The sequence below is a fragment of the Schistocerca serialis genome, chromosome 1, assembly GCF_023864345.2.
Source record: "Schistocerca serialis cubense isolate TAMUIC-IGC-003099 chromosome 1, iqSchSeri2.2, whole genome shotgun sequence".
NCBI lineage: Eukaryota > Metazoa > Arthropoda > Insecta > Orthoptera > Acrididae > Schistocerca > Schistocerca serialis.
The window spans coordinates 84446829-84460479 of NC_064638.1; the positions used below are offsets into that span (position 1 = coordinate 84446829).

General features: G+C 42.9%; 1 protein-coding gene across 1 annotated transcript in view; it reads left to right on the top strand.

Moving 5' to 3' along the window:
* LOC126481986 (trypsin-1-like) overlaps positions 1–13651 on the top strand; it is a 68222-nt gene that overhangs the window by 34342 nt on the left and 20229 nt on the right. Inside the window, exons 5-6 of the mRNA XM_050106327.1 lie at positions 1617–1723; positions 9547–9743. Coding sequence (XP_049962284.1) covers positions 1617–1723; positions 9547–9743 — 304 coding nt within the window. The remainder of the gene's footprint in view (positions 1–1616; positions 1724–9546; positions 9744–13651) is intronic.

The following is a 13651-nucleotide window of genomic DNA, read 5'->3' on the forward strand; positions in this document are numbered from 1 at the left end:
TACATATAAGGTATCTTCCCACAATGTGTGGTTCACTTCTAATATTTTTATTACATTTTACGTTTAATCATTTCTGTTATATAGCTGGTTATTTGCTATGTAAAATCCACTCATTTCTGGTGATTCATTTTGGGCGATTTAATATTCACTTATAAATAACAGCATATAATTCAGTTACAAAAAATTGTATCTTCTCTAGAAATGACAGGATCTGTTAAAGTAGGAAAGGAGTCTGCAAGAGGGGACCAACAAAAGACTAAGAGAGAACGGAGATTGACCGGTGTATCTTGAAAGACTGCTGTAGTCCAGAAAACTGGTTCGTCCCGTTACTCGACAGTTTGGAGGCACTTGGACACGCCTTAGAATAATACTGACTTAACAACAGTTTATCACATAACTAATGAGGAAGTATTGAATAGGATTGGGGAGAAGAGAAGTTTGTGGCGCAACTTGACCAGAAGAAGGGATCGGTTGGTAGGACATGTTCTGAGGCATCAAGGGATCACCAATTTAGTATTGGAGGGCAGCGTGGAGGGTAAAAATCGTAGAGGGAGACCAAGAGATGAATACACTAAGCAGATTCAGAAGGATGTAGGTTGCAGTAGGTACTGGGAGATGAAAAAGCTTGCACAGGATAGAGTAGCATGGAGAGCTGCATCAAACCAGTCTCAGAACTGAAGACCACAACAACAACAACAACAGTTTGCTCGTTATTACGAATATGCGTATTACGAATATGCGTATTGTCGCCGGTATCTCAAGCAGTTGCTCTGGCATCAGAAAGCCCACATGCCTAAGTAATGGGATCGATAACCACGAAACAATACGGAGCATGACAATAATGTGTGCATCTCATGGGGCCCTGTCAACAATATAACGCACTGATTATGACAGTGTGTTTCGGGGAACCGGCCATCGGCTGTATGTAACATTTACCGTGTGTGATGGCCTTTATTCGTGCCATGCAGAACGACAGTACAGAGTGTGATGTACAACATACAATGCACGTCTCCCCACCAGCTGTACCGTGGATTAGGCAAAGAACACGGTTTAGAAAACACTTCCCACCGGTGACAGGCATTCTCTTGAGGTCAATAGTGGAAGTGGATACACTTTCAGAATTAGTCTCTCGGCCGATAGCGTACCACGTTGATTCTGGCCTGTCTATAACCAGCCATTTTTGCTGTAGCATTCACATACGGTCGTTGTGCCATCTTCTTTCTCCATCTCTAATATGTCTCAGACTCGCACAACACGGTGTCTGACCCACAGTACCGACGAATTCTGCCCATACTAGGGGTCTCCTTCTGATGTGCCGTGTATAGCACACTTTCCTTTGTGTCCCACCACTGTGTAGCATATTGTAATTCAGTGTCATCTTGGTGCAATGCCTTTTCGTGCAATAAATCTTAGCTTATGGATACAGATGAACAGCAATGGATTATTTTGAGACTCTACTATCCTCTTCTCGCCGTTATGAAGTTAAGTATATTTGTTTTCGTACCTCGTATTATTTCATAGGCGTTAGTTTAATGCTTACAGATCAGTAGTTCAGCGACATGTGTAGAGACAAAAAATAGAGTTGCAGGAACAATGAATAAGATCTGTGTTCACAGGAACGTTGCAATCAACGACGTGGCCGTCTTCACCCTGCAGTCGGAGCTCACCCTGGACACCTACGTACAGAAAATAGCTCTTCCCGTTGCTGACAGTGTTCCCACTGGTAAGTAAACTTCACCTTGAGGCTTCTATTAGGCTTCTATTTGTCTTAGCACCTTTAGTCATTGACAGTGCAAGAAAATAGAATGGATATGCTTTCCGTGGCGTCCCTACGAACTGCTCTTTGATAGCATCAAAGCGAAGTGTCAGTATACATCGTTAGTCTGACGATTGAAAGTCATCCTGAGCAAGACCTTTCATCTACATACCTGCTGCAACCTATAACACCTGCTTACTTCAGTCAAAACATGCTTTCTCGCTACAACTTTTAACCCTCACACTTACCACCTCAGGATCCTGTCACTCACTGCCTTCTTTTCGTCAACTTGGGCAATAAATGTCTCGTCTCCCTCGTTCGAATCAGTACGCTCTCATTAATTATCCGGTCTATCCACCTCATCTCTAGCACTTCCCTGAGGCACCACATTTGAATGGCTTCTATCTCTTCTTATTTGAAACATTTGTGGTCCACGTTTCACTTCCGTACAAGGCTACACCCCAACCACAAACTTTCAGAAAGACTTTCTAACACTTAAATTTATAACACATTGCGCAAAGCAAATAAAGGGTCAAACTTTAAGACCTCGTAACTGTCTCCCATTGCGACACACAAGTTTGAAGTTTGGCTCAAAGGTGCCTACAACATTCCTCTGTAAAAGTGGAAAAGCGTGGCTCCCTGCAACTTCCCTCAGCCTCGACGACGCATCAGAGAGCTAGTTGTCAACAAATGCGAAAAAAAATGCCAGAGATCAGAAGTTCATGTGACGTGTAAGGTGGGTTAATAATGTGACATTGAAACCAAACTTCACTACGAGTCTGCCCAATGTCACCGTGAACGTGTCACACGATGGCAAGGTCGTCACAGCCCCTCGTACCCAAATTTTACCCCATCTTTTGACTCATCTGCGATAAAGGTTAGAACGCGACGCTCAGCGTTGAAATAACACGGTTTTATTGTGAGTGGCCGAGGGGAAAATTTCAGACACACCCCAGCTCAGAACCGATACGAAAAGGCCTCAGGGGGGTGGCATAAAAGACCACAATGAAATCGCCTCCTAGCCTGGGAAGTTGATTCCCACACATTTCCCGGCCGAAAACGACAGTTCACAGTGCGATGTGCAGCAGGAAGACGTTCTTGACAACCTTTGGCACTGCTGACAACTCCCGGCCGATACAACCTTTGTCTAACGACATTGTGGGCCTGCAACACCATAAACACGATCATAACCTTTCGAGCGTAGATCAAGCGTAGCTCTTTCTCTGTTGTACAGCGTGAAACCACTAGGGATCTTTTGAAACCATTCGACGAAATCTGAACATGAATCGAAGCAGGAAGGGTGTTCGTGTCCTCTAGTATTCGTATTTGGCGCCCTTCTGTGGCGTGATAATGTGGTGAGGGGGAGGAGGTTCGCGGCGTTGATACGTGCGTGAATAAAACGCAGAAGGACCCTCTAAGCCCCCCCTCCCCCATCAAGTTCGGCAACACGCTCGGTGTTACTTGCACCTTTGCTGGACTCTGTATAAATGTTTCTGTACAAAGACAGCCATTCGTTGATTCCTTCCGACACACCTCAGCTGAGTGGTGCTACCTCGCTGAACTGGCCCCTGCAAAATCCAAGAGCTGTCGAAAGGGATTGCCGTCACGCCTGCGCCTAGGATTCAGTGAATGGCTTTCTCTGTACAGGAACAACTATAAAGTGTCCATCAAAGGTACGCGGTTGTCACTGGGAGTGTTGAGAACTGGGGAGTCTTAGAGGGATCCTTTGCCGTTTTATTCATCCACATGGCACGAAACAGCAGCGCTCACAAAGCTTTGGATCACTTTCAGATTTCATCGAAAGGTTTTGAACGGTCCCTAATGGTTATGCCCTGTACACTACAGCAAAAATTGAGGTCACGCTACACTCTAAAAGTGTACAATCACGTTCAGTGACGTTGCAGTCCCAGAATGCCCTTAGAGAAGGATTGAAACGGCCTAGGTGTGTCAGCAGTGTCAAAGCTTCTCAAGAACACGATTGCATTGCTCACCGCACTGGCTCTGAGCACTATGGGACTTAACATCTACGGTCATCAGTCCCCTAGAACTTAGAACTAATTAAACCTAACTAACCTAAGGACAGCACACAACACCCAGCCATCACGAGGCAGAGAAAATCCCTGACCCCGCCGGGAATCGAACCCGGGAACCCGGGCGTGGGAAGCGAGAACGCTACCGCACGACCACGAGATGCGGGCCTCTCACCGCACTGTGTGCTGTCGTTTTGGATCACGAAATGTATGGGAAGCAACGCCTCAAGGGAAGGGATGGTTTCATTGTCGTCCTTTATGCCCACCTCATGAGGCCTTTTCGTGTCGATTGTCAGTGGCGCTGTCTGAAACGTTTCTCTTGGCCACTCATAAGAAAAGTGGGTGATTTCAATGCTTCGCGTCTCGGTTCTGCCCTGAGTCGCAGAGGCGTAGAGAAAAGGGGCGATATGAGGGTAAAAGCAGGTGTGACGACCTTCCCATCGTCTGACACGTCCACAGTGGCGTTGGGCAGAATTATAGTGAAGTTTGATGCAAATATGACCTCATTAACCCATCTTAGACGTCATGTGAACTTCTGAAATCAGTCCTTTCTTTGACATGTATCGACGCCTTGCTGTTTGAAGCGTCATCGAGCCCGGAGTGGCGTCGGAGAACTACCCACTTTTGCCTATTACAGACGTAGGTGATGGGCACCTTTGAATTAAATGTCAAATTTCGGAGTCGCAATGGGTGCTAATTACAGAGTCTAGAAAAAGTGACATATTAATTGTGTTGCGTCGATGAAAATCTGCGTTTTATCTCTTCAGGTCTTCATATACCGTCAATTATTTTTCTGCTTAAAAAGCAAAATACATCTTTTGCTTTCAGTGTCTTATTTCCTGATTTAATTTCCTCACAGCAGGCTGATGTAATTCGACTACATTCCATTAATCTTGGCTTAGTTTTGTTGATGTTCATCTTATAATCTCTTTTCAAGACACTATCTATTCCGTTCAACGGATTTTCCAAGCCTTGTGCTATCTCTGACGGAATTACAAGGTGATCGGCAAACTTGGTTGTTTCATCAGTCTTCTGACTGGCTTAATGCCGCTCGCCACACACTCCTCTCCTGTGCTACATACTCTCTACGTATCACAGTAGCACTTGCACCCAGTACCCTAAATTATTTGTTGTGCACATTCCAATCTCTGTCCTCCTGTACAGTTTTTACCCTCCAACCTCCCTTACGTACCAAGTCTTAACACATGTGATATCATATTGTCCCTTCTTCTTCTCAATGTTTACTGACAGTGGTTCTCCTCGCCGATTCTGGGAAGAACCTCCTCATTTCTTAAATTTCAGTCCACCAAATTTTCAACGTCTTTCTGTAGTGCCACATCTCAAGTGCTTCGATTCTTTTCTTGTCCAGTTTTCTCACCTTTTTGCTTCTTGTCACTGAACGTTATTCATTTTCAACATTTCTCTTCGGCTTCACTTGCCCGCATCTCGTGGTCGTGCGGTAGCGTTCTCACTTCCCACGCCCGGGTTCCCGGGTTCGATTCCCGGCGGGGTCAGGGATTTTCTCTGCCTCGTGATGGCTGGGTGTTGTGTGCTGTCCTTAGGTTAGTTAGGTTTAAGTAGTTCTAAGTTCTAGGGGACTTATGACCACAGCAGTTGAGTCCCATAGTGCTCAGAGCCATTTGAACCATTTTTCGGCTTCACTTATTGCTTGCTTAACATACAGTTTGATTAACATGGGGATAGGCTACAGCCTTATCTCATTCTATTTTCAATTACTGCCTGATTTTCATATCCATCGTTTATGGTTTCTGTATAAATTGTAGATAACCTTTTTCTCTTTGTATTTTATCCCTGATAATTTCAGAATTTAGAATAAAGTATGTCAACATAGTCAAAGTTTCTTCTACACCTACAAATGCTGTAAACATAGTTATGCCTTTCTGTAACTTTATCACGTAGAAAGTATATCATTTAACTGACATCCTGGTCCAAATACTTATATATTCTGAGTGATTAATACCAGTAGGAAAAGAGCATCAGATATGACCTGTTCTCTATCTTCAGCTGACAGTCATCATTAACGCATGCGCGTGTCTGTTCGCCGTGACTTGTTCTACTAACACTGGAGAAGAAAGCAAAATCTGTCATCGAAGAGCAGAAATATCAGATAGGAAGGCAGGGGGTGGAGGTAGGGGAAAACAGTGATGACGCCTTCTGTGCTACGGACTGCTTAATAAAGGAAGAATGGAACTATTCTCTATAATTATTTTCTGTGTGTAAAGTATTAGCAGCAACTATGTGACAGTGTGGAGAGAATCGACTTAAGGGGAGGTTTACTATCTTTAGCCCGAAAAAAGCATGTTCTTTGAGAATTTTTTTCTCGGGATGTGTTGTGGATATCAATGTCAAATTTGGTCAAAATATTTATTGATATTTCCTCTACAAACTGAAATTTTTTCGACCGGAAATGTCGAAGAGAGAAGGGGGAAGTGCCGTCGGAACGAAACAAAATTTCGATGTAGACCTCCACGCGCGGCCTGTCAAAGGTCAGCCGGCTCGTCCGAAATCAAGATTGAGTTGACGTTAGCGAAGTATATAAGATTCTTTAGGAGTTGTACCTCGCTTAAGTTATTTGGACCATAGAAAACAAAATGGCGGCCATTTGAAAAAAAATAGGGTTTTTTCATCGATTTTTCGACCTCGTCGGCCAAGAAAAAATATTTATAGCTGATGGATCGGAATAAAAGTGGTACAACTCCTAGACAATTTACTTAGCTTCGTCGGAAACAAAGAATCATGCCAGGCGGTTCAGTAGTGTTCAAGTTACCATACTGCGCGAAAAAAAGTCATTTCGAGAAAAACGCGTTTGAAGTTTTGACTACATATAAATGCAATATTATGCAACTTACGTTGAATCTGCTATAACGGGTCCATAAACTAGTCCTTCCTCTTCCTCATAGAGAGCGTTCTGCTCGATCTGGGCCATCCTGAGCTGCTCCATAGCCGCTCTTACGGCCGATGACAAGCGATTTTCGGCCACTTGAATCCGGTGGTCGTCCGAATGCTTGGCGAACTGCGTCTATTAGAGTCCCAGGGTGATGTCCATCGTTGTCATTGTCTTCAGAATTGCTGGATACTCTTCGTTGAAGCTGCTCACCGCCAGGAAAGTCGCAATCTCCACAGTTTTCGCACCAGGGGGCTAATTTCCAAACACACGCGTTTAAACTTTCATTTGAATTTTGTGTGTTTCCTCCCAAGCACCGGCACAATAACGCGTCCTCCAAAAGAAAAAAAAACTGGTGCGTGAAAAAGGCCGATTTCAGACAGGTGCATTTTTCTGTTCAGCCGCGAATAACAAAACATTTCCATTCCATTTTCGGAAAAACCGTTTCAGGGATGGATTCTAAACACTTGTATAGATCCCAAAACGCAATTTAAAAAATATCGATTTTTTTAACCAAAATATAGTAAACGTCCCCTTAGATATGTTTCTTGTAGGCTAGAGGATTATTTTCAGTAGGTACGTAACAACAGAGCATCGTGTAGGTCTATAGTTGTCATGCAGCGACATTAAAAAAAATTGTAAATTTCAGATTGGCATACTCGAAATCCTGTACTGAAGTCTGACGAATAGCCATGTAACAGGAAGTCGTCTCCGCGCCTGTATTACCTAAGCAGTAGGAAGCAGAAATTTTCTTTGAATTATCAAATAACAGTAAAAGAGTTTGTTTCCATTGTGTGTGCCATCATATTCCATGGCAGGGTAGCATTTTTTCCTTGTCTTTAACTGTAGCGGTTAACCCAAAAGCTGTTTTCGTTTGTGGATGAGAATAGCTGTTATAGTTAAGTCGGAAACTGAATAACATAGCATGTCACTCTCTGGGGAAAAGCAACTAAAAGGCTGAGTCTTGATCGCAATAAAATATATCACATACAGCCTTAGACACGTCTAATTGCCCCGACACAGTACATTGGTAGCAATAAAATAAATACATATTGCATGCCACATTGGTGGCTAGTGTGTCAGCTTCACTTCTTCTTTTATTCAAGCGGCTCCTCATATGGCCTCACGAGACTGGATGTATAACATTCCAGACATTTCAACAACAAAAAAAGTCTCAAGTGGTTTAGGGGAACCGAACTTGCGATCTACGTGATTGCTGAAAAAACAAGAATGTTTCCTTGAAGGAAGACAGAAGCAATAACTCTTCTTTAGATGAACTATAGCGCCGCGTGAAGAAATTCTTGAATTGTTCCCTGTAATTGGCACGTGTCCTATTGTAGGCCCTACACCTTCCATTGGTGATACGCGAGGTATTCTTTCTTTTAACTAAGGACACATGCTCAAGAATATGCATTATTTTTCGTCACAGGGAAGAATTTCCAGTCTGGGATCAGAACTACTTTGAGTGTTTATGCCCACTTGTAGACCTACGAGTAAGGGTCAGTTTCTTCTTCGTACAATTACAAATTTCGTACAGCTTGCACCCAAATTAATAAAGGGTCCCTCAATTCTACGTTCAAAAGATATAGAAGAATCAGTCATTTTCATCTTAAAATAATTTTCCTTTGTGTTTATCGTTTCTGTCATTAACTCATACAATCTTCTTCGTGCGTTCGTGGGGAGGGATGGATTTAGAATTTTCTGCCATAATTGCTGCTAATTTTCATTCTGATGTTTGGCGCCCTGAAGGCGTACCGGCGCGCCCATCATGAATTTATTGTAATACCACGGAGACGGTCTGTAGTACAATGAGTGAAGTCGAAGACACTAGGATTCTCGAACAGAGGCACAACTGAGTGAGTTATAGCAGCGGAAAAACACTGGATTCTTCCAGGGAGGAGGGCGAAACCAATTCCCGTTCGCCCATTAGGTTTAGATTTTCCGTAGTTTCCCTCAAGGCAAGTACCGGAGCGGTTCCTTTGGTAATGTTCAGATGTTCAAATGTGTGTGAATTCCTATGGGACCAACTGCTAAGGTCATCGGTCCCTAGACTTACACACTACTTAAACTAACTTACGCTAAAGACAACACACACACACCCATGCCCGAGGGAGGACTCGAACCTCCAGCGCGAGTGGCCGCCCGATTCGTGACATGGCGCCTCTAACCACGTGGCCACTTCACGAGGCCCTTTGGTAATGACATGGCCTATTTGTTCCTCCGTTCTTCCCCCAATCCGAGCTCCGCCTCTAATGACTTCGTCACCTACGGGATGTTAAACCTTATGGTTCATTTTGGTACTGGGATATATAAGAAACTCTGAGCCAGGACATATGCTCATGACCTCTTGCATAAGATGGATGCACTTATTTTCACCGTCAGAAGGAAGAATAGAGTTTAACCTCCCGTCGATGAGAGGGTCATTAGGGACGGAGGATGTACTTGGATCGGGGAATAACGAGGTAAATTTTGGTAGTATCCTTTCAAAGGAAACCATCTTGGCATTCCCCTTAAGACATTTAGTGATATTATGGAAAACCTGAATCTGGATTCCAGGAGGGAATTACAGCTGCCGTCCTCCCGAATGCGAGTACAATATCTCAGCAGTGCATGTCCTTGTTAAGTGATAAGCGTGATGTATGTTGGAATAAAGCCGTCGACTGTTTGGCTGATGTCGTTTGCCAAGTTTTAGCGATTGGCTTTTTCTTTGTGGTGATCAAATAATCATTGAGTTAAAATGATATTAAATAATGATCGCTCTCGCTAATTATTCACGAATTTTATGAACCATACGATAAAATTTGATAACTATATGAAATACATGTTCTGCATGCAAGCTTCAATGCTTTTCTCAGCTGGATCCATTGCCGCACTCTCCGGCTGGGGTAGCACCAAGAGTGGTATTCTGCCGCACGACCCGGACATCCTGCAGTACGTCGACGTCAGCGTCATCGGGATGACCGAGTGCTACGAGCTGCTGGACAATTACAGCGCCCTCAACGACAACAACGTGTGCACCGGGCCGGTCACTGGGGGCATCGCCGCCTGCACCGTAAGCACTACTCACGTACTTCTCTTGTGGCATATGCCTCTGTGAGCAGTTCCCCATTAGCGGGACGTGTTAGCTCCTCTTCGGCACTGCAGAGGGTTGGTGTCGTAGGTACCAATAATTTCGACCTGTCCTCGCGCTGTGCTGAAGTCTGAGTTCCATGTCTTCATGGTTCAAATGGCTCTGAGCGCTATGGGACTCAACTGCTGAGGTCATCAGTGTCCTAGAACTTAGAACTACTTAAACTTAACCAACCTAAGGACATCACACACATCCATGCCCGAGGCAGGATTCGAACCTGCATCCGTAGCGGTCGCGCGGTTCCAGACTGTAGCGCCTAGAACCGCTCGGCCACCCCGGCCGGCTGGGACTAATGACCTCAGAAGTTAATTCCCATAGTGCTCACAGCCATTTGAACCATTTTTTTCTCTAACACTTCACTTTACCTTGGGTCAGGACCTATGATCAATTTTCCAGCAGCACTAGAAGCGGCTACATAGCAGGTAATAAATACCTGCCATGAAATGCATTGATAGCTAGATAAATATCTTTTATTCTGTAAGTTGCACTCCACAGCTTCTATAAAAGACATTTATTACACATGCCATCAAAAGCTGCTATTAAATAAAATTTACATTACAGGAAAATTATCATATATACAAAACAAAGGCTGCAAAGAAATAACTACTAAATGACCAAGTAAAAATGACTAACAACTCACTGTTTGCACTGATATATCATATAATAGACAGAAATCCCAACAAATGATTACACATCTGATTCCTCTCGTAAGTGTATACAGGAAAATATAGTAATAACAATTATTATTGTTATTTTTAAGAATATATATAAAAAATCTCTCTCCCCCTCTCTAATACACACACACACACACACACACACACACACACACACACACACACACACACACACATACACATACACACATTCACAAAACAGGTGCTAACACTTGAATCTCTGTATTAAATCTGTATAAAATTTGTATTAAATGTGTATAAATGAATCTCTGTATTAAAAAGATGTCAAGTTACAGTGATGTGTAACGAAAACAGTGAACTGAAAGTGAACTGTAAGGTGTACATCTGGTAGCCAGATGAGAAAGAGCAGTTTGCTTGGATGCAGTGAATTAGAAGTTACCTGTAAGTATCTTTCCATTTCGTAAAAAAAGTTAAGGAACTGTTTTTAAATCTATAACCTACATTTGAAACCATAACCTATGTGTAAAAAGGACAAATAATGTAATATTTCAGGACACCCACTGAAGATGCCTTGCAAAAAAGGCGAAACGCGCGTGGGTGCATAAATAAAAATAAAAATTTCAATGTGCAGCATGCAAAAGGCATTTTCTTTGAAACAACTGCAATTTAAATAATTTTTTTTTTTTACTGCAACTACGCATTTCCAACTTTGGTCATCATCTGGTAGAATTCACTACTATAAAGGCTCCAGATGACGACGAAAATCAAATATCATATCGTTTTACACCCCTCCCCCACTCCCAAAGATGGATATATACTGGGAAAGAAATCATCTGTGGCTTTGTTTAGGGGAAAGATCAAGCACTCGCCTCAAGCGATTTAGGACATCCACAGAAAAGCTATCAAATAGGTAGCACAATACGAATATACCACGATTTAAATCCTGTTTCTCCAGTCTGAGTATGAAAGACTTCACCATTGCACTACCTTAATCCGTGTTTTTGAACGTCGTGGTACTAGAGAGACAAACACAGAGGAAGAAACTCAAGAGGAACTCAGTCAGATTCACAAACAATGATGAATGAATTTATACTCTTTTGCGCATATGATGTAACACATGCTGCAGCCAGGAGGCTGAGCTGTCAGCTTCGAGGATCGTTGTTAGTGCGAACCTTGCAGTAACTGTAGCCAGTTGTAGAGCCCTGGAGACAATGGAAGGCTTCAGACTGATTATGCATTATAGTCTCGTTAAACTCGAGTTAGGCGAACTCGCGGTAAAAGCGAAAACATACTGGCTCCTCCAGGAATATATTAGTTCTTATGGGAGTTTATCGGTTAAAACAAATTTCAGTTAAGGAGAATCACGAATTCTTTTTAAGTCTTTAGCGTAATTAAATTTCATTGTAAAACAAACTTCCGACGTTACAGTATTTTCAAGTATTAATTTTTTTCCGAAATGAATGCCAGAAATGCAACTACAAAGCAAACTACCCATTGTTGACTCGTTTCTAACGTACTGGGGGCCGGCAGCCGCGATTATCACTTCAACAATCAGGGCGTACGTTACATTTGAATACATTCAATAATGTATGCATTAACATTTGGAAACATATTCGATGTGCAGTATTCTTTTAGTCACAGCAAAATCGAGTTGGAATACTGAATAAGAACCTACAAGCGATAGAATGCGAAACATGGTAAAGAAGAAACAGACAGCTGTAAATGTGTAAGTAGAGCTTAAGATTCTGGATGAAGTGGACCGTTTTAAAAAGAAAACAATTCCGGAGCAGTTAGAATTCCCAAGCCTGCCTTATCTACAATAATAAACAATCGAGAAAAAAATAATTAAAGCTGCTGCATCTGGTTCCGAAAACAAATCCACACGACTTCTTAACGCTAAGTATGACATCGAGACGTTACTGCTAGAATAGTTCAATCATGTGCGTACATCTAATATACCTTTAAGTGGCCCTATGATTCAGTTAAAAGAAAATGAGATTGCAAAAAATACCGTCATCGAAGATTTTTGCTGGTTGGCTGCATCGATTCCAACAGTGATATTCAGTTTCACCTATACAAATTTGTGCTGAAGCAAATAAAGTTGATTGAGGAGGTACGAACAGCTGGTTGCATGAATTCAGCCGAGAGAGGGAAAAATAAGCCTCATGTGATGTGTTCAGTATGGATGAAACTGTATTTTTCTACAATTTTTTTTCAAATCACTCTTTGGATATAGACAATGATAAGTGCCATGCTGGAGAACGCAGGAAACATCGTGTAACTGTTCCACTTGTATGTAATGCTGACGACAGTGAGAAGTTTCGTCCCTGGGTTATCGGTAGGTATGAGAAACCGCTTTATTTTAGAAGCATAAATATGGACCCTTTAGCTTGCATCTATTCTCACCACAAGAAAGCTTGATTGGACGGCCCATCATTTCGCAAGAGGTTCCTCCGTTTCAATAGTCGAATGGTTGCTCGAAACAGACGTAATCTTCTTATGTAGGGCATATGCCCTGCCCATAACGTACAGGATCTGAAACTAACCAACGTAAAGATTCAGTTTTATCCACCGAACTCAAAAAGCCACTTTCAGCTCTTGAATCAAGGGATCACTTCTCTCCTGAAAAGAGCTTATTATAAGCGACTTGCGAGAGCTGCATTTCGTGCTGCTGAAAACAATATCGCCAACCGCAAATTGGAATCTGCTTGATGCAATAAAAGCCATTGAAGCAGCCTGGAACTCCGTGTAACCACATCATTTACAGAAGTGCTTTAACAGAGCCTGGAGATATAGCAACACTGAAGATGTCTGCTAGTTGGACACTGCCATTTCACCAGATGAATGGACAATTTTGCAAGATGTTGCAAACCCTGGGATTAAGTTTGAGGAATTCATTAGTGCAGACGATGGTGTTGCCGTATGTGCTTCTGTGGAATCTAATGTGCTGAAAGCTGTGACCAAGATGCAAGAAGGGTCATCAGAAGAAAGTGAGGAGGAGGAGGATACAGATATTATTGCACCTACCAGTCAGGAGATGTTTACAGCCTTGGATCGTTTAGAAGGCCGCGCGGGAAAGCCGCGCGGTCTTTGGCGCCTTGCCGTTGTTCGCACGACTCCCCCCGTCCGGGTCCTCCCTCGGGCATGGATGTGTGTGTTGTCCTTAGCGGAAGTTAGTTTAAGTAGTGTGTAAGC